Below are 23,350 nucleotides of genomic sequence, written 5' to 3'. Positions count from 1 at the left end.
CAAAGTGTTCATACCTGTTTTAAGGTGACACACTGAGGTACCAGAACAAAGTCTAAAAGACATGTCCTGGGTTTTGTGCAATGTATCAATTGCATATGGCAATCTAACAGGTCCTCGTGGGTATCATTTGTACAATTAAGCTATAAATAATTCAGCATTTGGCAGTCAAAGATTCCATCAATAATATTATGCAGACTTTTTTCTTTTTTTCTTCCCCAAATGCAAAGTAAATAAATATTTCATAAATGATCTCTCAGGTAGAGTGTTCAAGCTTGTGTGCAGCCACAGAACACGTCTGCAACAAAAAAACTGGAGTGGGGAGATGATTCTAGAAACCTTGTGTCTTTACTTCTAATTAATTAATCAAGAGCAAAGACCTTTCATGTGTGTATTAGCCACATATTAGTAACCTTAGCTCCCTGCATCTGTTAGAGGAGCATTCTGAGCGCTTGCCTGTTTCCTGCCACAACACAAGGGTAACATAGAAAGAATTTCCAGGAGATGCGCACAACCCATGAAAGCAGAGCGGCTGTGGATGCCCACAGGGGCTGTGATTTTGCAAATCTGCAAACTCTTAACTTTATGCATATTAGTATTCCTCCAGATCGCATAAATGTGCGCAATTGCAGAGGCGGAGCTTTAGCTGGCTTAAATGCTTGTGATTTAATTGATCATTCAGAGTGGAGGAAAATCTTTATGTTAATTGGTAACAGACTACAGGGGAATGGATCTTTCCTCGTCAGTCACTATGCAACCAATTGAATCCACTGACAGCCTGAATTTCTCCATGTCTCCCCTTCTTTTGCTCTGCCTATTTTCAGGCTCTCAGCTAATTGGATCTTTCAGCAGAGACAAACATTTCATTTTCACGTTCATGATACCTATTTATTTTTAAAGTGTTGTTAACATAGTTTTTGCTGTCTCGTTCTGTCTGGCCCTGCTTAATTGGTGTAAAAAATAGCTGTCTAAAATGTTCTTCCTTGAGAAAAGTTGCTAATTATTCCCCAGAGATCTTCTCCTTGTGTCTGTCTTCAGTCAATTCTACTCAATTTTGTAATAAAAATCTAGCACTGCTTCTTCAGCGTGTGTTTACTTTCTCTTGTAACCATTGCAAACTAACGTACCCTGGGAAAAGGAGTTGGATTCTTCTCATTTGCAAATACCATTAACAGAATTGTGGACCAAATTCCATATGCGGCTCCAAATTACACACTCAATTAGGGCCTGATCCAATGCTTATTAAAGTCACTGGAAAAATTCCCCCTGATTTTAATGGACTGTAGCTCAGACCTTAGCAGAATGGACATTTCCACTGTGGATGATCAGTTTAATCTTTGAGCATGCTGGAATTTACACAATGATAGGCTCATAGGGCTGGAAAGGACTTCAGAGGTCACATCTCAAGGCAGAATCAGCTAAATTTATATCTCCCAACAGATGTCTAACCTGTACTTAAAGGTCAGTGACTGGGACTCCATGGATTGCACTTCCAGGCAATCTTTTTCGTTAATTATCCTTACTCTTAAAAAGGTCTTCATATCTGCTCTAAATCAGCTCTTGCTCCGATCTACACCCATTCCTTCCTGCCCCATTCAAATTAAGTGAGAGCAGACTATTCTCTTTCTCTCTGTAATAGTTTTTAATAGTTTTTAATAAAGACTATTACTGAACACGAGTCAATCTTGTCTTCCTTAGGCTAAACAACCTCAGTTTTTCAATCTGTTCTGGACCTTAGCCATTACAGGTCCTCTCTTCTGGACTTCCTTCAATTATCCCACATATTTCCTGAAGGATAGTGCCCAAAACTGGACACAGCACTTCAGTGCACATCTTGTCAGTGCTGAGTAGAGGGAAAGCACTTTGTGTGTCATGCACGGTCTCAGTACAACGCTTGTCTTTCCATACATCAATATGACATTAGTTGCTTCTATTTATCCTAGAACTGAACCTAGGCATAATGTGAAAATATAATTTGAGGGCTTCCTGGGACTGCTCAGGAGGTGCTGAGGGCAGAATTAGCATTGCAGACCTGCTATGTGTATTAGCAGAGCAAATGAAAGGGGGAATTTGAATCCCAGTCGCCAGATGAGTTCTCCAAACTGAGACTGTGAAAGACCATGATGTCGTTTGCAAGAATATCAGATTGGAAAAGAGATGCAAAGACCACATGCATCATCATGCTGTTTCTGCAGAACTACTTCTCAGGTTAAGACTGTTATTTAAGACAGTTTTTCTCTTCTGGAGGTGAGTTTCAACTACATACTTATGTTTGTACACTTAGCTATGCATACTTGGGTTTTGGCTACTTTTTAGCAAAGCGTTTGTGCATTTTTAGAAATGCAACACCAGCAAACAACAACCAACACATACACATTCCATATTTTGTATATCAAATTGTCTCATTACATCCCTCATGAATGTATATGAACTGGAAGAACCAATTCTTGAAAACAGTATTCAAAAATCCATTTCCTTAATAACTGTGTCCTTTATCAAAGGACTAATGGCTTTTAGCACATTTGAAATTGGCTCAGGAATCATTCAGTTCTTTAAATGCTACTTTAAACCACAAAGAGAAGACACAATTTTTGTCTTTTTCCTACATAAGCTAATTGTGTAGGGCATTTTTGTGTTCAGCACAACAGAATCAGGTTCAAAATATGAAAACTACCAAAAATTCTATGCTATAGCTATTTATCAGAATGCCATTATGTGTTATTAGGTTCTCTCTACTTGAATATTCAACAGCATTGTATGTTTTTATAATAATGTCACTAGGTAAAGAAATACACTGTAGTTGAACAAACTCGAAGATATTAAACTAAGATCTACTTTGCCAGTCTGTGACAACACTTGAATAATGCCATAAATCTTCAACAGTAAGTGTGGACTAAAATTTTACCTTGATTTACAAAATAAGTGGGCCTAAAATTATATATGGAACTCATAAACAGTCAAGTAAATGATGACTAGAGCCTGCTGTATGAATAGTTTTGTATTTCAGAAGATAAACTGCAGCACCAAAAGGCCAGGAATTTCCTTAAAGAGAAATTAAAACATACTCTTACCTTAGTACCTTTGGGTTTTGCAGCATTCACCAACTTAGCAGTGTGGGATGCATGAGATACTTCACTGAGTGAGATCTAGAATTTTCCCATTAACATGACAAGTAATGTGGCACTTGGTTGCTTTTTCTGACAGTCTTAATAACACCAAGAAATTGCAAAGAGGGTCGTGATATTTTTTTATTGCAAGACATTTTCAAGTTCAGAATTGGTGGGACTGAATAAACTACCTGCATAATAAACAGTGGAAAACAGTATTACGAAACTGAATCTACTCTGCTATTTCTCAGGTACACAGAGAGCTTACTTACTATTTAATAGCAAACAGTTTTGAAAAACATCAAGCCATCTCCAAACTGAGATAACAATGATACTGAATTCACAGTGTGAAAACCATTAAGATCTACAAACACACAGGACAAATGTTGACCTCAGATTAAGCAAATGTTATCCTTTTGCAAGCAGTGATGAATATACTGGACACTTCTGGAATGACATCATGATCTCACCGAAAGCAGTGAGTGGATTTCTATTTACTGCAAGAGATTGAAGATTTCATTCCTGAACTGTGCTACGAGGTGTTAAAATGAAATGAATCAGATGTTGGAGAAGGTTGCCAGATATTGCTGACCAACAGCACAGGTGTTGTTTAATATAAAAAATGACATCAGTCTGGATGAAATAAAAGCATTAGATCAGAAATGATACTAAACGCAACAAAGCGGATGAATGCATTATTAAGGTTCTCAATGTGTTCAAACAACAACAAAGACTAAAAGACATTAAAAAAACATGTTCACACGTAATTACCATTAATCCACCCACTCAGTGTTTATGTACTAACTTTGCCATTGCTCTAACACAAAACGAGCAGATTGAAGCTGGACAGGCAAGCACTGAGCCGGGCTGCCCCGGGGAGGCTGTGAAATCTCTGTCCTCAAGTTTTTAATGACCCCACAGGCCAAAGCCCTGAGTGACCTGGCCTGAATTCAGTTTTGACCCTGCTTTGAGTTGGAAAATGAACTACGGCCCTCCTGGGGTCCCCTCCAGCCTCAGCGATGCTGCGATGCTCCCTCTGTGAGCTACAGGTACTTGAGGCTGCGCCCTGTCTTCATTCACTGCCTCTTGATGTGTTGGCAGTAGGGATTAACCCAGTCCTCCCCCAACCCATGCACGGCCCCTGATGTCAGGCATATCTATTGCGTAACAATGTCTAACAAGGTGTTTGCACTGAAAATCATGCTGGCAACACCTGTAAGACCTGTTGTCATATTAAGGAAGGATCTTAACTTCTGATTTGCCCCAGGCTTTCTTATAGAAGAGATGCATAAAAGAATTAGAAAACAGAGGTGTTTCTGTCTTCTAAATCTGCATAGAGGAAGCTTCTTTTGAATTTGTACTCTTTACTGTTATTTTTTTAACCCTATTAAAAGGAGAAGAGACAGAACCGTTTGTGGCATTCAGTATTTTGCAGCAGTTCCCCATGTCTTGATTCTTTGCAAACCGAGACCCAGAAGTTCTTCCAGTACATAATTGCCAGGTAATTCTGGAGCTGAATTATAATTTCTGAGAAGTGTACACTGTGGCTTAATCTTTGGTGGATTCATGAACAGAGTGGAACTAATAGACTAAGTGTCCATGTTAACAGAAGAAGAAAAAATATATACCAGGACAGAAAAAAACCCTCTGTCTTCCAGCTTATCTTCCAGATCCCAAGGGTAAGAATGCATAAACAGAGTGGAACACTGGTTTTGCTAACAAAGCCCAGCAGACCACCAGACGATAACTTTAAATATTACACTGTAAATAAAGGATGTAATTTAAGATGCTGTTTTATGCGCATCATAAAATAAGTCTGTAGCAGGAAAACTGCAGCCAGAATAGTTGCAGACCTCTAGCAACATTTTCACATATATGCCGTGTAACTCAACCTATTGAAGCCAATTCCAATCAGGTAAAACTGCTCTGAGGTACTTTTCTATAGCACTTCTCACTTATTTGTTCTTCAGTCATTGATGGTATTAAAAGTCACATGGGTATTTGCTGTCGGCAAAAGAGGCATGGAGAAAAATGCTGAAGTAGGCAGGCGTGACGGTGGCGGGCCTGGAGGAGAGGCAGGCAGTCGAAATGGGTGGTGAAGGCTCTGCTGGAGCCAAGGCAGAGCCTCAACCTAGAATACTCAGAGGGTCTCCCCTGCCGAACGGCCTCAAAACCCTTCCCTCATGGTTGGGGCTGAGGTATTCACCAAAGAAATTATGTGGTCCACAAGTCTTACTATGATGAGCTGATTCTGAAGGTAAAGCATTTAAGTCATTTCAATGTATTTATTATCAGGACATATTTTTCAAATGGGTTATTATGTCCCTATACACGCTCTTAGCATACCTACACCAGATTGCAAGAGAAGAAGAGTAAATGTGTTAATCCTTCTGACTTCATTTCCATCACCTGTACTCCAACCTCGCATGAATACAAACTTACATATCTTACAGCTAGATTCTTCAGAAGTACATTTAGGACATAGGAATCATCAAGGGTCAGACCTTGATGATTTGGCTTTTTTTCTTGTTTCGTTGCCATTGGTGTGTGTATTCAAATACCCCAAGATGCACCATCCACTTAAAAGAATGGTATTAAAGGCCTGCCGTGAAAACGCTGTGTCTGACAAAAAGCGCAAGTGCGAAGGATGGCAAATACCCTGTGTTCCTGCCTACTGGTAAGTAATGCTCCTTATTTCTCAACCAGGTTTTCAAGAGCTCAACCTCTCTCAACACCGACTCCCTGTTAATACTCCTAAGCCTTCACCCAACGACAGCCTTCCCGCTCGAGGGGAGTTTTTGCCCTTTTCCCAGGCCTGTTTGCGAGCCAGGCCCATCCACCTGGGCGCCCAGGGCAGCAGCGCTGCCTCTAGGCCGGGCCGCTCCCGGGTACCGGACAGCAGCCGGGAGCTGGCTCCAGCGCCTCCAGCATCACCCCTGAGCAGCCCGGACCCGAGCCAGAGCCGCCAGCGGCCATGGGCAGTCGGAAACTATTTGCCCAATTTGCCCCTCTCCCTTCCCCAATCACCCCTCAGGGCGCCCCCCCCCCCCCGGCTCGCCCTCCCTCCTCCAGCTTCGAGGGAAGGCTCGGCCAAACCACCGGCGGGCCGTGAGGGCGGCGCTTCCCCACAGCCCCTGGTGGGGGGGGGAGCCCGCCCAGGCCTCCCGCGCCCGCCTCAGCGCCCCGCAAGGACTACAACTCCCGGCAGGCACCGCGCCCGCCCGCCCGCCCTGCCGCGCCGCACGCCGGCAGCCGTAGCTTCCCCCCCTGCCGCCGCCGGCGCCGATCCAGCGGTGCCCTTCCTCTTCCGGCTGCTCCCGCCGCCTCTGCCCGTGTGGTTTTTTTGGGAGGGGGGGTGCCGCTTCTCCCCGCTCTGCCCCGGCGGCTCCAGCGGGGGCTGCCTGTGAGAGCCGGGCCGGGCCGGGCCGCGGGGTCTCGCTCCAACCACCGGCAGCGCCCGCAGCCGCTGCCCGCCCGCCGCCAGGGAGTGGCCCCGCCGCCACCGCCCGGCCGCCCCCTCCCGCCCCGCCTCCGCCTCCTCCCCCCGCTCCTCCTCCCGCCGGAGCGAGCGAGCGAGATGGCGGCCGCCGGGGCTCTGGCAAAGCACGAGCAGATCCTGGTGCTCGATCCGCCCACCGACCTCAAATTCAAAGGTGAGGGGGAGCCGGGCGCGGGGGAGGGGGGGCAGCGGGACGGCCCGGCCCGGCGGGGTGTCCCGTTTCGCCTCGGCGCTGAGCCGCCTCCGGGCGCCTCGTTCCGCCACCCCGGGCCGCGGTGCCGGGCCCTGCCCGCCCTGGTCCGTCGGCGGCGGGAGGGGGGGGGGCCGCCGCCAGGCCGGTGAACGGGCTCGTCCGCCGCCATCTTGCGATCCCGCGGGGACTCGGGAGCGTGTCCGCGGCCCCGGCAGCGCCGCGGCCCGGCCCCCGGCGGCTGCCCGCCCGCCTCCCGCTCTGCCGGGCGCGGCGCTCGGGGGCCGGCGGCTCCCCTCCCGCCCTCGCCGGTGCTCCAGTCCGCCCCCTGCTCCCGCGTGTTCCCCCCCGCCCCATGCCGGCGCGGCCGCCGCCGTGTCACCGCTCCGCTCGGCAGGCCCGGCGCTGGAGTAGCGGGGCCCGGCGAGGGGACGGGGCCCGGCCCGGGAGTCGCTCTCCTGTCACTTCTGTGGCCGCGGGGGCCTGCGTGGCCGCCGGTCTCCCTCTGCCTGTAGCGGTAGGAGCGGCCCCGAAGCGGGCGACCGGAGCCTCGCCGCCCTGCGAGGGTGCGGGGCTGGGCGGGGGGACGGGGCACGAAACTGGCTTCGTGAGGCTGCCCTCATGTCTGGCCTTTCCCCGCTCCCGCGCCCTGCGGGCCGGCTGTGGGCGCTTGTCAGAGCCGGGCCCTGGCCCCCGCCGCTGTCCCCGCGGGGGCCGGCGCGGCGTTGCACCATCCCTTTGGGGTGGTGTGCGAGGGGGCGGTGTGCGGGCGCTCGCTCCCTCTCCCCGCCGCAGCCTGGCCGGCTTGCCCGGCAAATGACTCCTCGCCCTTTCCCCCCCGCAAGCTGTCATTTTCCAGGCAGGTTCTCGGTACGTAAACAGGCAGCTCGCTCCTTTCTTGGGAATGAGGGAAAGGAACGTGCGGGTTTCGGAAGTTTCTGTGTATTGGGTATTGCGTGCCGACCCCATGACTGTGACCGGCGTGACATGCTTCTGTCAAAATAGGTCCCAGTTAGTGCTGTTATCATGTGGGGGTTTTTCTCTCCTAATAAACTAGGTAGTTCTGAAAAGGAAGGCTCTTAGAGAGATGAGTGATCCTTGAAAGGTAAGGGCATGGAGAAAAGCGTGACAGAACAAGTAGTTTTCAGTAGTATCTTGTGGTTATATTTTATACCCATAAGGGGCATTGAGAAAAATCTCCAAATGTTTCACATTTAGAATCAGCAAGATTAGATCTTTTTTTTTTTTTAAAGCTATTAATGTTATCTGAACTTACGTTTTAAATTTTGTGACTAGTGTCAGCACACGTACTGGCCTAATCCTGTAAATGTTTCTATTTTATTTTCCGTTTTTATTAGACTCATTTTTCATTGTTTTAGAGGGACAGAGTGGAATTTATGATGTTGTAAAAATCTTTAAATGGACAACTAGAATGAATTAATGTTTATATTAGAGAAGAACACTGTATTCCCCCAAAATACCTTTGGCTGGCCTGGCTTTTAGAAATAAAGCTTAAGTGTGGGTTATCAAAGCGATTTTTAACAAACTATACTTATTTTATTGATCCATCAAATCAATTAAAAACCAAAATCTGTCTGATCACACATTAATTTCTTGGTAGCTTAAATTTTTAAATTTCACATTCATAGACAGACTCAAAACCATAGCAGGAATCTATCTTTTTCACTTTTGTTTGGCGGTTGTAAAATGCTGCCCGGTCTGGCTGCGCTCAGATTTCGATACATTGTATTCTTATTGCAAAAACAGGTTGGAAGAAAATGCATGATCTAAAAAAAAAAAAATTATTTTTTAAATTAAACAGCTACTGTGTCGAATTCAAAGCTTTCAAATGTTGAGCTGTCTTCAAGCTGGAAGTAAGCCGTATTTATGTGATATGAAACAAAGTATTGATACAGGGAACATAGAATAAACACTAGATTAGAAATTCTGTCTGTATGAAGCCATTGTCAGTCAGTGATCTTCATTGTGCTGTGTGTTTATGTACTTAGAGCATGAAATATGTATTCTTTAGGCGTAAACTTTGGTTTTAGGCTAATGCATATATTAGGAAAATTTCTGTAGAGCAGACTAAGCAAAAACAAAATCTGAAGCATAATGAGACTGCAGTCTTAATACTCCATGGAAAGCACTCTCTATTACTATATTATTACAGTAATATACTATAGAAAGAGCTATCTATTGAAAGAGCATTGAGTGCACTCTCAATAAATATTTTTGAACTGCTTATTATTCTGAGGTGTTTAAAAAGGTTTGTGGGCCACAAACTAATTCAGTTCTGAAGTACTGCATTGATGAATACAATATTGGCAGAAGGGAATTCTGAGTGTTATCTTTTAAAAACTAATTGGTTAGTAAGAGAATGTATGACTTGGAATAAGTGTAGCTTAGTGTAGGAAAATAATACAACTTCATTTAAAAAAAAAATTTATTTTTTCAGTGGAGCTGGTTATTGAAAGTTATTTTGTTGGGACAGTTATCCATTATTATTGTTATTGACTTAATACTGTTGATGTGTATGTAACAGAGATCCAGTTTAAGTCTAAACATCTGAACTGGACAAATAATTTTCTTGGTTTTCTTGCCTCAGGAACTTGTAATGGATTTGCTCACCCTTAGGGTAACAGTGAAATGTGTTAGTATACCCCTATGCAAACAATGATTTAAATGAAAAAGTACATAGGACTTATATTAAGGAGTTGTTGACAAGGCTTTAAATTCATCATTGCCTGATTAAGCTGTCTTTTTTTGGTTTGTTTTTTTTTTTTTGGTAATCTACTTTACTCGATCAGCAAAAATAAGGTCTATAATACATTTATCCTGAATTTTATTCCATACAATACAGGGGGAGGTCTAAAGAACATGTCCCATGGTGGCTAACACGTTACATATTTCCCTTGATGACCAAAAGATTAGAATCCTGTTTTTATAGTACTTTGCATTCCTAGAAATTTCAGTCATTAATAGCGTTTTGGGTCATAGTTAATTCCCTCTGCTTCTATGATAGCTAGGTTTCTTTGGATTCTGGAACCATCAGGAATACCTAAGGAAAACCACAAAACAAATAAGTACTTTTCAGAGTGTTGTGCCAATGTGACAATGGAAAAATTGTACTTAAAAGTGATGAAACTGAGGCAGTTGATACACTGTTTAATACCACTTTCAAGGACTCAATATGGAGCTCTGAGAATTTGCCTTGTGGTTCTTGTATCCAGGTCTTCAGCCATATTACTCCTGTAGGTTAGCTTTCTTCTGTGTTTTAGTCTAATGTATTTTGTTTAGCTTCTCAAATCTGAAGTTGTTTGGGTTTGTTTAGGACTGGATAGGAAGAACTGAAACATGAGACACTTAAAAGCAACTAATTTGGAAGGTGGAATATCTTCTGCTTCTTACTGGGGTCTTTTCCATGTGACTCATGCATATAATCATTGTCTGTAGCTCTAGTTTATTGAAGATTATGGTAATCTGGAATTGATTCCTTATGAGTAAATTTTTTTTAAATAATTTTTTTTAAACAGTTGTGTAGTTAAATAGCAGCACTTGAAGTTTTCAGTTCAAAGATTTCTAGCATTTTTATGGAAGCTTGCTATTCCTTAAGTCAAAGAAGCCAGTTTTGCAATTGTAAGTAATGTGTATTTAAGTTGGTCTTAGATGATGGTCCTTTTTTTCTTTTTTTTTAAACCTTTGCCAAATCTTTAGATCAGTCATAAGACGTGCTTCTGCAACACCTAATTGAAAATCAACACTAGCTGATTTGATGAGCCTTGGAAGATTAGTAGACAGTGTTCAGAATTTGAATTTCATGTGATTCAGAGGTGTCTGACTAGCAATAGTCAGACATAAAAATATATTAATATTCTAAATTTATATCCTTTATTGAAGTTCTTGCTTACAAGTGTGTGAAATCCATTTATGTTACCTTTGTAAACATCTCAAAATAATGAGGCACACTTTTCTTGTTACCTCGAGGCTAGAAATAAGTCAGCAAGTAAGCAGACTGAAGTCAACTTTTGAGCATGTCTATGTACAATAAATTTGCCCTTTGATGGTTTGAGTTACTGGGAGAGATCGGTATAACAGATGATGTTTAATTTCTGATTAATAATCTGATTCATAATCTAGGATTGTTAGTGTATAAAATCAGCTATCAGCTGGTATATGTTCAAATGACTCTTTCCAGGTGAGGTAAAGAGCACTTCACTTAAGTATTACAGCTCATTCTGAAATGCAGATTTTGACAACCTTTTAAATAATACAAAAATACTGCTCTAGATTATTTTGTAGTCTTTACACTGCTATTGGTAACATTGAAAGCCACAGGCTATGTGTTGCTGCAAATCGAGAAGGTGGAATTTAAAGGTAAAAATAGCTCAACGTTAAATCCATCCCCTGCCCTCAAGGTCTGTTGCCAGAATTGGCCCAGGATATCTTTTAGTGTAGGCAGGGTTTGAAGTCCTCAAATGTGATCTTGCTGCCCTTGTTGCCTTGTTTGTGTGTCTTGATTATGTCAAATTTTACACCTGTTTTCACTCTATTCAAAGTACCAGCAAATCTGTGATGTCCTAGCTTTCTAGCATAGGTTAAAAAAAAAAAAAGGTGGTTGGGATGTCAATTTTCTGTTATTTTCATTCAGGAACATTTTTGAAACTAAACAATGGGAGTGCAGAGGGGAAAAACTGGTTTTAAGTGATTACTAACACAGTTGTGGCTTTTTGATACTTTGAAATGGTTCCATTTAAGTTAATATTTTTGCTGGCTGAGTATTGTGTGATGACAGAGATTGACCATCTCATAGAATGACTCAGTATTCAACAAGTAGCATTTGACTTGTTTTGGTTTTGTTTTTTTTTTTAAATCCAAGAAGGATTCCTGGAACTGTTTATTCTTCCTATATGTCTTGTACTTCTATCTGTTGTTTCCTGGCTCAAATGTAATATTTGTTAGTATTTTACATTTTTTTAATGATAGGTATTAATGAAAATTGAGACACAAAGTGATGGGTGGGAATGTGATGAGGAAGAGAAAGGAAGATAATTTTTTTTTTTTTACTTTGCGTTGCTTATGAGGTGATACTATGTTAATACATATGTGCCTACCAGGGTGTAAGACTGCATTTAAAACTGACTGAAAAAAAAGGGAGTTGTACTGATCTGTGAAGTCAGGTGTATTATAGGTGTTAGATTATATTTTGGCAGTTCTAGCTTGCCATTTGTTTTAAGATTCAATAATGGAAGATTTTCCTGTGACGATAGAGGTAGACAGCAGTACCTTGCTATAAAATCTGCACCTTTACGCTGTAATTAGCATAATGTGCCTACTCATTCTGCTTGTTGATCGCCTAAGCAAGTGTTGTAGATCACTGTAATACATCATTATTAATATTGTAAAAAATACTGTATTATACATGAACACTGTACAAGGCCAAATTGAAAAGTAGAAACTTACCATGAACAAGAGGAGCTGTTTTATGCATCAGTTAATAGCTCTGAATATTTAGTGCACCGACTGTCCATTGTGGTATTACAAATTGTTCCTGTTTCGTCTTGACTGTGGTTTGTGAATATGTTTTACTTTCTGACCAACTTTGTTTTTGGGAGATATTTATTAACCAGATCCTTGTGACCATCAGCCATTAAAGGGTTATTACATGCTCAGCTTACAAGCCATAAATTCAAGTTGGAAAAGGCTGCTGGAGAGAACTTGCTGTGTGTAAAGTGGAAAAAAAATGACTGACTAATTAGATAAGTATTATATTTTCCAGTGTGAAACTTGTCAAATTACAACACTTTTATTGTCAGATGAGCCAGATAAGTGTGTATAAGCTAATTTCTTAAAACAAAAAAAAAATCAGCAAAATTACTAAGATAATTTCTGATGTGGTATTACTGAAAATAAAAATGCAGAAACACAAGTTAGAATTTTAGTAACTTTGTTTTTCTTAAGGTGGTAAGACTTCATCTTGTGCTTAGTGATCTTGGCTTCTTTAGCTTCTCTTGCCTCTTAGTGTGTTTTTGTATTGTGTACAGTTATGTCATTGCATTGTAAATTATTTGGCAATGTAGATGTCATATTTCATTTTATGGTTTGAAAGTATTTTACATGGTTATATAAATTAAAATAAATATTTTCAGTTCAGTTTATTTCTATATGAACAGTGTCTCGAGAGTTAAGATAGTTTGCTAAATATTATCCTGGGGTAGGACTTCAGGTGTTTGGTTTTTAATAACATGAACAAGGAAGAAAAGAAAAAGAAAAATAATTGTTCACCTGAATTTTAAGATGATAGTCACATCAGAATTTTTCCCTCCTGTGTTTGTCAAAATGTGGTCTCACTTGGAGTAATTCTTAATTTGATACTTCAGTGCTTGAATAGGTCTGACCTCGATAGCATGCAAAGCCTTAGAGGAAAGAATAATTAAAGACATGGAGGTAAATGGAACGTGGAATAAAATGCAGCATGAGTGTCCCACGTAGAATGTGTCTGTCTGATCCGAGACCACCTTCTCTCTTTATCTGTCGCGGTTTTTTTCTTTTTTTTTCTTTTTCATCTCTTCTGTGTGCATCCCCCAAACAAAATCTGATCTTACCACTGGATTTACTGGATGTCGTTACATTATTTCATAGAATCATACAGTGGTTTGGGTTGGAAAGGACCTTTAAAGATCACCTAGTCCAATCCACCTCCTATCAGCAGGGACATCTTTCTCTAGATCAGGCTGCTCAAAGTCCCATCCAACCTGACCGTGAATGCTTCCAAGGATGGGGCATCCACTGCTGCTCTGGACAACCTGCCCCAGTGTCTCACCACAGTAAAGAATTTCTTCCTTACGTCTGATCTAAACCTACCTGCTTTCAGTTTAACTCCATTGCCCCTTGTCCTGTCACTACAGGCCCTGGCAAAGAGTCTGTCCCTGTCTTTCTTATAAGCCCACTTTATATATTGAAAGGCCTCAATAAGGTCTCCTGTCTTCTTCACAGGAGAGGTGTTCCGGCCCTCTGACCATTTTTTGTGGCCCTCCTCTGGACCCCACTCTAACAGTTCCATGTCTGTGTTGTGCTGAGGGCCCCAGAGCTGGACGCAGTACTCCAGGTGAGGTCTCACCAGAACAGAGCAGAGGGGCACAATCCCCTCCCTCGACCTGCTGGCCACACTGCTATTTAGGCAGCCCAGGATTCGGTTGGCTTTCTGGGCTGCAAGCGCACATTGCCGGCTCATGTCCACCTTTTCATCCACCAGTACCCCCAAGTCCTTCTCCGCAGGGCTGCTCTCAGTCCATTCGTCCCCCAGTCTGTACTGATGTTGGGGATTGCCCTGACCCAGGTGCAGGACCTTGCACTTGGCTTTGTTGAACCTCATGGAGTTTGCATGGGCCCAGCCTTCAAGCCTGTCAAGGTCCCTCTGGATGGCATCCCTTCCCTCAAGCAAATCAACATCACCACTCAGCTTGGTGTCATCTGCAAACTTGCTGAGGGTGCATGTGATCCCACTATGTCATTGATGAAGACATTGAATAGTATTGGTCCCAGTACAGATCCTTGAGGGACACCACTTGTTACTGGTTTCCACTTGGACATTGAGGCACTGACTGTAACACTTTGGACATGACCACCCCGCCAGTTCCTTATCCATCTAACAGTCCATCCGTCAAACCCATATCTCTCCAATGTAGAGGTAAGAATGTTGGGCAGGACTGAATCAAAGGCCTTACAGAAGTCCAGGTAGGTGACATCCATAGCTCCTCCCTTGTGCACTGATGCAGTCACTCCATTGTAGAAGGCCACTAGGTTAGTCAGGCAGGATTTGCCCATGGTGAAGCCATGTTGGCTGTCTCTAATTAACTCCCTGTCTTCCATATGTTTCGACGTATCTTCCAGGAGGGTCTATTCCATGATCTGAATATTGATTATCTGATACAGAGGTATCTGCAAAACTAATAATTAAGTTGCAGGTAAAAGAGCTTAGTGGAAAAATGTAAGGTGCATTTGATGTGTGCTGCTAGTAGAACTACTGTTTTCTTATTTTAATTGGAACTGATGAAGGAGGAGTAAAACTAGAGACTAGTGCTTAATCACAGGTTTATTGTGAGTGTGATGAGTCATGAAACAGGGCAAATACGAGACTGTAGTTTTGTAGTGAGGGAAGTATTAATGTCAAGGTTTATGGCATTGATGAAGCTTCATCTGAATGCATTCTTGGCAACACCTAGTCAGAGAAAATGAACCCAAATGGGAATGGTGCAAAGAAAAAGTTATTGACATAAGTGAAGTATCGTAGCTTGGCTTGTTTATCTTGGCAAAATGAAGACTGAAAGGGGATCTGATTGCTATCTATAAATATATCAGAAGAGGTAAGCACTGGGGAAAAGAAAAGCTATGTAGGCTAAAGGGTAGGGTTGGTACAAAAATGAAGTGGCATCAAGTGGGTATGAATGTATTTAGATCATTGGAAGTGAGTTGAATTTCAAATCTGAATCATGTCTATCTGAAACAATCTTCTAAAAATTATGTGGGCAAAAGTAGTTTTAAATTCATCACGTACCACCTTACAAAATGGTTTGTTTCATGTGGACTTTGGAAGGCTTCTCGTAGGTCATGAGGTTACAATGTTCTTGAAAGTTTGGTAGGACAATGATGGTACCTAATTATGTACTTAAGCTACAAGCCAGGATGTGATGTCACATTTCAAGACATTAGAATAGCTTGACTGAGATACGTGTTTAATGTTTTTTTTTCTTTGAAAGAAGGGATGTTCATAAATTTAAAAAACGTATACGTAGGAGTAGCTGCTCTGTATGTGAAGTAAACTTAGTAATTGTAATTCATAGGAGTGTGATGTTGATTTAACATGTTTAACATGTTAACAGTATGATGCTAATATGGCCACTAAGTCTAGTAGACCCAGTGAAAGTAAAAACGGTTTGGTTTTTGATTTGGATGCCTACTGGATGTCTGCTAGACATGTTCCATGTTACAGCTCAAGTTAGAACTCTGGCTGCTTCTATAGAAGTGAGCTGACTGGTCCTGGGAAGCATGGGCTGCATTAGCTCAGCTCAGTACTGTGACGTGAAGGTAAAGAGGGAACAGAGTTTGTGATCCTGTCTGAGTGACAAGACTGTGACTGAATGCAACTTTTACCTAAAGCAGGTGTTTGTTTTCCTGAGTGACTGTAGGATATGCTGTACTTGGCTTTTGGAGAGTTGGGAGATGGAGGCCTGTGGTCTGTGCTTCCGGAGTATGAAAGGTTGGCCTGAAACTGAAGTGAGCTGTTCATGTCTTTGGGAGGTAGTCCAGCATTACCTAGACCCGTCTGTACAAAATTTTAATGTCTGATATATAAGCCTGTTTAGACCGGGCTCTGTGTTATGTGCTGAGGTTGGACACCATCTAACAGTCAAACACATGAAACTGTTTGGGTTTTTTAAAAAGAACTTTCTGGGCTTTTGTTCACACAGGGAAAAGTGTGAAATTGATTTATTTTTGAAGTTACTTTGTTACACTGTTGGTATACTACTTGCAAGGAAACCAGTGAAAACCACAGGAGCTCTGGTGTTATGTTAAATGTTTGAGCCTGGCCTCTGATACCCATTTCTTGGAGCACACTGGGAAAAGTACTAGGTAACAGCTTTTGGTCTGGTCTTCTGTGGAAAGACTGATTTTTCTATGTGCCACTACAGCTGTCATCTGAGATTATTACAAGTATACTGATTACTGCTATAGAGTTTGAAGAGTATCTTGTATGTTGCAATTCAGATCAGAAAGGTGTATCCAATTGGAAATTTTGTACTTGAGGACGCATACATATTTTAAGCTGCTAAATATTTGAATATTTTAAACAGCCGATCTGGGCTTTTCAGCATCACTGAAACCTTTTGTAAGCTATAGCAGGTTAAAATACAAAGCAAGTTTAAAGGGAAAAAGAAAGGGAAAAGTTACTTGTTTATTTAGTTCTATTGTTCAAATCTGCGAGTATGCTTTGAAATCTAAGAGCGTCTATAGTTATCAAATTCATTAGTTATCCTACCTTATGCAAGTAAAGAGAATAGTTGCTCCAGGAGGAAGGGTTTATAACTTACTTACTGAACTGAATTGTCAGTATTGCATCTGTACTGAAAGATTGCTTGTACATATTACTTAGTTGTTTCCGGACTTTGGGGATCATTTACTGGTTTAAATGTTCATGTTTAGCAGTAGTAAAATATTTCTACTGCTCTTGTTATTTCAACGGTGAGAGTGCTTTGGGATGAATAATACTTAATCACTAGATTCTTAAGACTTTATCCTAGTAGAATTATGAGCTACCAATTTTAGTATGCTCTTAATGTGTATTTGGCAAGAATAACAACATAACCAAATAAAGCTAAATTGCAAGTAAGGAATTCACAACAATGTGGAGGTTAAATTTGAGTAACAAACATGTTAGTAACATGACAGTGCTTTAGTAATGGCACTCTTTCAACAGGAAAAATATCAAGAATAGACATACATGACTGAATTGGATTCAGACTACTAGATTTTAAAGCTTAAGCTAAATACAAGCATTATTTTTGGATTAAGTTATTTGATGTTATACCATCTTAATTGTTTTTTGTTGTTGTTGAGGCAAAAGCCGTTGTCCATATTTAACATTAAATGCAGGACGGTCTCCTTTTGGCCTGTATTTTATCTAATGTATAAAGTAGATAATGTTCTCTTTACCAGAATTTGTGGTAATGATCTGTGGCTGTACTTTACCCTTGAGATAGATGCCTATTGCATTTTTACTGTGTTTTTTTGGCCACTAACAACATGTCAGTAACAAGCTGAGGTGAATATGAAGTTTTGATCCAAAAAGAAAATGTAAGAAAAAAATTTGTTTTGTCTGCTTTGAAATGCCACTGTATTGTATTCCTGTCATTTTTCTGTCAGAATGGCAGGCAAAAGGTTTCAATTCCCATTTCTCTTACACCAGCCCCCAGTAAAGCATGCATGCCGGCATATGCTCAAGCATCTCTAGTAAGCTGTATGGCCATATATAGGCTCTGCTTGCCCCTTTGACAGAGGAACATGAGGTCTTTTAGGATTAAAAAATGGGCATTGTCTCAGCATTTTTTAGAAGGAAAGATCTTTGACAGATACATCATCAGCATGGATGCTGACAGCATGTCATTGTTAGGAGGTCAGATAAAATCTGATGTTACCTATGGTAAACAGTGCTAGCCTAGAATCAGCCTTCAGGAGCTGTGGACAATGAGGTGTGTCAGCTTTCTTATAAAGCCTTTTTTGCATTGTGACATTTACATGCAGCATCACTGAAACCTTTTGTAAGCTCTAAAAATACAAACCAAGTTTAAAAGGAAAAAGAAAGGGTTAAGTTACTTGTTTATTTAGTTCTGGTGATAAAATGATAAATGTTTATTTAGTTTTGATGATAAAACTAATAACTATTTCTCAAGTGCCAGGGTAGAATAAGAAGTGAAAGACTCTGTATTATTGCTGTAATATAAGGATATCTACCTGAGAGCCATAGTTATTTGTAGGTATTATTAATCTTGCACCTTCATCCACTGCTTATTCCTGGTCATTGAGACCTATTCATCGCCCTGTACTCAGCACTGGTGAGGCCGCACCTTGAATACTGTGTTCAGTTTTGGGCCCCTCACTACAAGAAAGACATTGAGGTGCTGGAGCGTGTCCAAAGAAGGGCAACAAGGCTGGTGAAGGGTCTGGAGCACAGGTCTTATGAGGAGCGGCTGAGGGAACTGGGGTTGTTTAGCCTGGAGAAGAGGAGGCTGAGGGGAGACCTTATCGCTCTCTACAACTCCCTGAAAGGAGGTTGTAGTGAGGTGGGTGTTGGTGTCTTCTCCCAAGTAGCTAGCGATAGGACAAGAGGAAATGGGCTCAAGCTGCACCGGGGGAAGTTTAGTCACTGAAGGGGTTGTCGAGTGTTGGAACAGGCTGCCCAGGGAAGTGGTTGAGTCACCATCCCTGGCGGTATTTTAAGTATTTAAAAGACATGTAGATGTGGTGCTTAGGGACATGGTTTAGTGGTGGACTTGGCAGTCCTAGGTTAACGGACTTGATGATCTTAGAGGTCTTTTCCAGCCTAAACGATTCTATGATTCTACTCTATAATTCTGTAATGTTGAAGTATTAATCCACGAAACTGAAGCTGTTATGCTTCATAGGCCATGAATAATTTTAATATAGGTGATCTGTTATAGTGTCAGAATTTTTCTTCCAGTTGAAGAAGGTATTTGAATGGTCATGGTTTTGCTATTTCAAGAGGAGGGAATTGTGTTCATTGGCAATGCATGTTATGGATTCTTTTCAGATTGTTTTCACAGAGGTCTGAATATTAATTTCTTAAAACTAATTTATGGAAGTGAAAAACATTCCTCCCACTTTTGTGTCAGCTGTGTCACCTATGCTTTTTTTCAGAAAGTAGTATAAAATTCCATTTGGAGCAATTAAATGCTTTGTGTGTATTTTAAGATTGGTTTTCTTATCTGACACTCAAGGTAGTTTTGACTCGCTACAGAACACTGGTTTTTCATTTTTAGACGTATTTGCTCAGTGCCCTTGGTGGAAGATGATTAAGTTGGGGAATACTTAAGTAAAGTGGACATACCGAAGTCCACGGGCCCTGATGGAATGCACCTGCCAGTGCTGAGGGAGCTGGCAGATGGAGAAGTGGGCTGACAGGAACCTCATGTAGTTCAACAAGTGGAAGTGTGAAGTCCTGCAGCTGGGGAGGAGCAACCCCCCATGTGCCAGTACAGGCTGGGGTCTGACCGGAGAGAGGGCGGCTTTGCAGAAAAGGCCCTAAGGGTCCTGGTGAACACCAGGTTGACCATGAGCCAGCAATGTGCCCTTGCCGCAAAGGTGGCCAATGGTATCGTGGGCTGTGTTAGGAGGAGTGTTGCCAGCAGGTCGAGGGAGGTGATCTTTCCCCTCTGCTCGGCACTGGTGAGGCCACAGCTGGAGTGCTAGGTCCAGTTCTGGGCTGCCCACTACGAGAGAGACATGGACATAGTGGAGAGAGTCCAGGAATGTCCACAGAGATGATGAAGGGACTGGAGCATCTCTCCTATGAGGAGAGGCTGGGAGAGCTGGGGCTGCTCAGCCTGGAGAAGTGAAGGCTTGGGGGGGATCTTACCAACATGTACAAGTACCTGAAGGGAGTGTGGAAAGAGGACGGAGCCAGGCTCTTTTCAGTGGTGCCCAGTGACGGGACCAGAGGCAATGGGCACAACCTGAAACACAGGAGGTTCCCTCTGAACATCAGGAAACAGGTTTTTTTACTGTGAGGATGACCGAGCATTGGCATGGGTTGTCCAGGGAGGCTGTGGAGTCTCCATCCTCCGAAATACTCAAAAGCCATGTGGACACAGTCCTGGGCAACTGTTTCTGGGTGTCTCTGCTTGAGCAGGGGGGTTGGCCCAGATGACTTCCAGAGGTCCCTTCCAACCTCAACCACTCTGTGATTGCTATGTCAAATGATGGGAAAGAAAAACAATTACATTTTGTCCTAATTAAAAAATTCTTTATTGCATCATACACGGGGCTATATTAATTTAAGTTATTCTTTCTTTATTCTGTTGTTACTTCTAATTGTGGCAGAATGAGTTGATGGAGATCTTACTCTGTTCCTGTCAGGTCTATCATAAAAGTCAGTTAACTTGTTCTCAAAATTTGTCTTGCTGGCTTTATAATATTACTGCTAGTTTTTATCCTGCTGACTTTTACTCCTTTCTCATTCGTTAGGGCTCAAATTGTCAAATGCAGTGAGTGATTTTTCTTTGCCTGCCCAACCTGACTTTATTGTGTGCTGGAAGAAAACCACCCTGCCTGAGTTTGTTTTGGTAAAGGTGCCTTGAAGTGTTCTGTATGTTTCAAGTGCTCTTGGAATTTCAAAGGTGATGAAGCAGTTGTGAGAAAACAGCATCCTACTTAAAGCGTATAATCCCAATAGTTTTTGAAGTTAACACTGTAACTTACACATTTTAAGGAGTTTGGATTCCTTTTGCTGGTCTGTGTACTTTCTTGTGTGTACTTACATTGGTTTTAGATGTGGCTGAATATATCACTTTACTGTGCCAGTTTACAGCTTGAATAAACTTTAGTTCTGTGTGTGAAATAGAGTGCTTTCTGGCAGAGTCAGCTTACATATTAGCTTTTATAACAGCTACAGTTCAATGTCTTAAATTGAAGAGGACAGTATACTTAACACTTAAGCTGTTGAATTTGTTCAGTAATGAATGCTCATTTTTGCACAACTCTACAAGTTATCTGCCTTCTAATTATCAAAGACTTCATGTAATTTAATAAAATAATAATTTCTTATCTAATTTTAGGTAGAGGTTATATTCTGTGACAGGCTCTCTGTGTACATTGTGACAGCCTTACTAATTTTGAATGGAGCTTCATGATAACCAAACCTGTCTGCTTCTCAGAGGTTCTTTATGTTCGCTCTGTACTACCAACAGCTAGAGATTCTGACAGCGACCTCTCACCTTTCCCGGGGTACCACAGGCCAGGGAGGTTTGTCTAAGCCCTTTCTTCCCTCTCGAGAAAGGCATATTCATGTGGTCATTTTTTCCCTTGCATTTGACCGTCCCAGTCAGTAAAGGATGACTTCCGGAGCTGAGGAACTCAAGGAGACCTGGATTTGAAGAGAATATGACCCCATTGATCAAAAAGATCTCTGTACAGGTCCTATCTACATAGTATTTTGATTTTACTGCAGTGTAACTGGCAAGCTTGTGGCAAGCTGGGAAACTTGGCACTGTGCTTCAGCAGTAGAAACTGGCTCTGCAGAATCTGTGTCATTTCTTCCTGCCCTCTAGTTGCTGTTGTCCGAGATGTGCAGTTGCCAGAGGCTACCCCAGCAGTAATGTTGCGGTGGCTGCACTGTAAGATTGCTGGAAGAGAAATTCGGTACATAAGGTTTTTGGATCTTCAGTATTTCTGTGTGTGATTAGGCAGGTGTGTCTCATTCCTTTCTAAGGCCCTCGTAAGTCAAAAAAGACAGGAAAAATCTCGGCGTGGATTATCACTGATCCATTCAAAACAGTTGGAATAACCTGGCACTCTCACAACTTTTATTCTAGGAAGATAGTGTAATTGGTATCTTGAATTTACACTAAGTGGGTTGCTGAACTCCCTGTCCCCTTTAAAGTAGCTCTGACTCCCTGAGGTTGTTAGATTGAAACTACAGATTTATAAAGCAATGATCTCTTGTCATTAGGCATCATAGTTACATCAGTATAGCTTGAGGATTTTGTTAGTTAAATTACCACAGCTTCTGAAAACCTTAGTTACAGATCCAGAAGTCCATTGTCTGAAGTTGTACAAATAAAAGAAAAAAGATAGTCTTAAGCAGTTTACAATGGAAGTATTGGGCAAACAACAATAGATGAGTACTCATGAGGTACTTTGTGTGGTGGGTACAGCTAGACATGAGCCTGTCTGAGGTTTAAGTGCTCAAATAAGAACGAGCTTTGGCCTGGGTGTCACGCAAGCAGCGAGATGTTCTTTTTGAGAGTATAATGCTGTCCTAGTGTAGCTGTATGTTTTCTGAGATGAAGTTGGTATGCATTTGTCCATCTTGGTGCATATGCAGAATGTGTGTATCCATCTTTGCCTGTTCTTTTCCTTGTTTAGATGTGGTCTGTGCAGCATGGCCTAAAATGTTTCTCCTTCCTTGTTCTCCCTCTCCCCCTGGACACTTCTCTTGTTTTTCTCAAAGAACCATCGTGATTTTGGCTTTTGCACTCAGGCTGTTAGTGCCAGCTTATACTTTATTTCCCCATTCCCCCAAGGGTAATAGTATTTATGTTTGTGTGAATGAGAACTCCAGAATCCTCTTCTGCTGTTGCATGGCTTCTTTTTTGAAGTATATGTCATGCTAATTTAGATCGTGCAGCTCCTCTGAATGGTAATATATATTTTTTTTCTGATTTACTATCCTTGTGTCTGCTCCTGCCTGTCCATGCTCAGGGCAGTGCTGTCTGTTGGTATGTCACTAAACTACCAAAATAGCTGGGTTCTGCAGGAACAGTGAAATTTAGTTGTCTTTTCCTTTTGTGCACCAGTTTGTTACCAGCTATTTATTAAATCCGATGGTTGCGAGTCTTGAGAGGCTTTGTACAACTTTTTTTTTTTTTCTTTAAAGCTTTCAGAAAGCAGGTGAAAGGTAAAGCTGTCAGAAGGGTGCTCTAGATCTTGAAGAAGATACCAGTATACTCTGAAAGAAATGTCTGGTGCTAAAAAATGTCCCTGAGCTAAAGGCTCTTTTTTGGGAAGTATCCAGGAAATGCAAAGGAGGTCACTGCCTTCATGTACCTGGGGAACAAAAGCAGAGGGTTGTTTTTTAGTTTTGGGGTTTTTTTTAATTATCTGTGGTGTTAGAACTGACAGTAAATATCAGAATAACTTGAAGAGTATTTTGAATCCTATCTCATTATTATGCACTTTGAGAAGGCAGGCATGAGGGGACCTTTTATGTCTCAAAAGAAACAGAACAACTTTTTTCTTTGTTTTTAAAGTTTAAAAACCAGT

General features: G+C 41.8%; 1 protein-coding gene across 1 annotated transcript in view; it reads left to right on the top strand.

Annotated features, from left to right (window-relative positions):
* Nucleotides 1-6,681: 6,681 nt before the first annotated feature.
* VAPA (VAMP associated protein A) overlaps nt 6,682-23,350 on the top strand; it is a 36,874-nt gene continuing 20,205 nt past the window's right edge. Inside the window, exon 1 of the mRNA XM_075705188.1 lies at nt 6,682-6,757. Within this exon, the coding sequence (XP_075561303.1) occupies nt 6,682-6,757 (76 nt within the window). The remainder of the gene's footprint in view (nt 6,758-23,350) is intronic.

Source organism: Pelecanus crispus, chromosome 2, assembly GCF_030463565.1.
Source record: "Pelecanus crispus isolate bPelCri1 chromosome 2, bPelCri1.pri, whole genome shotgun sequence".
NCBI classification, from domain to species: Eukaryota; Metazoa; Chordata; class Aves; order Pelecaniformes; family Pelecanidae; genus Pelecanus; species Pelecanus crispus.
The sequence above is the reverse complement of the archived record's forward strand: the minus strand, read 5'-3'. Positions and strand labels throughout refer to the sequence as shown.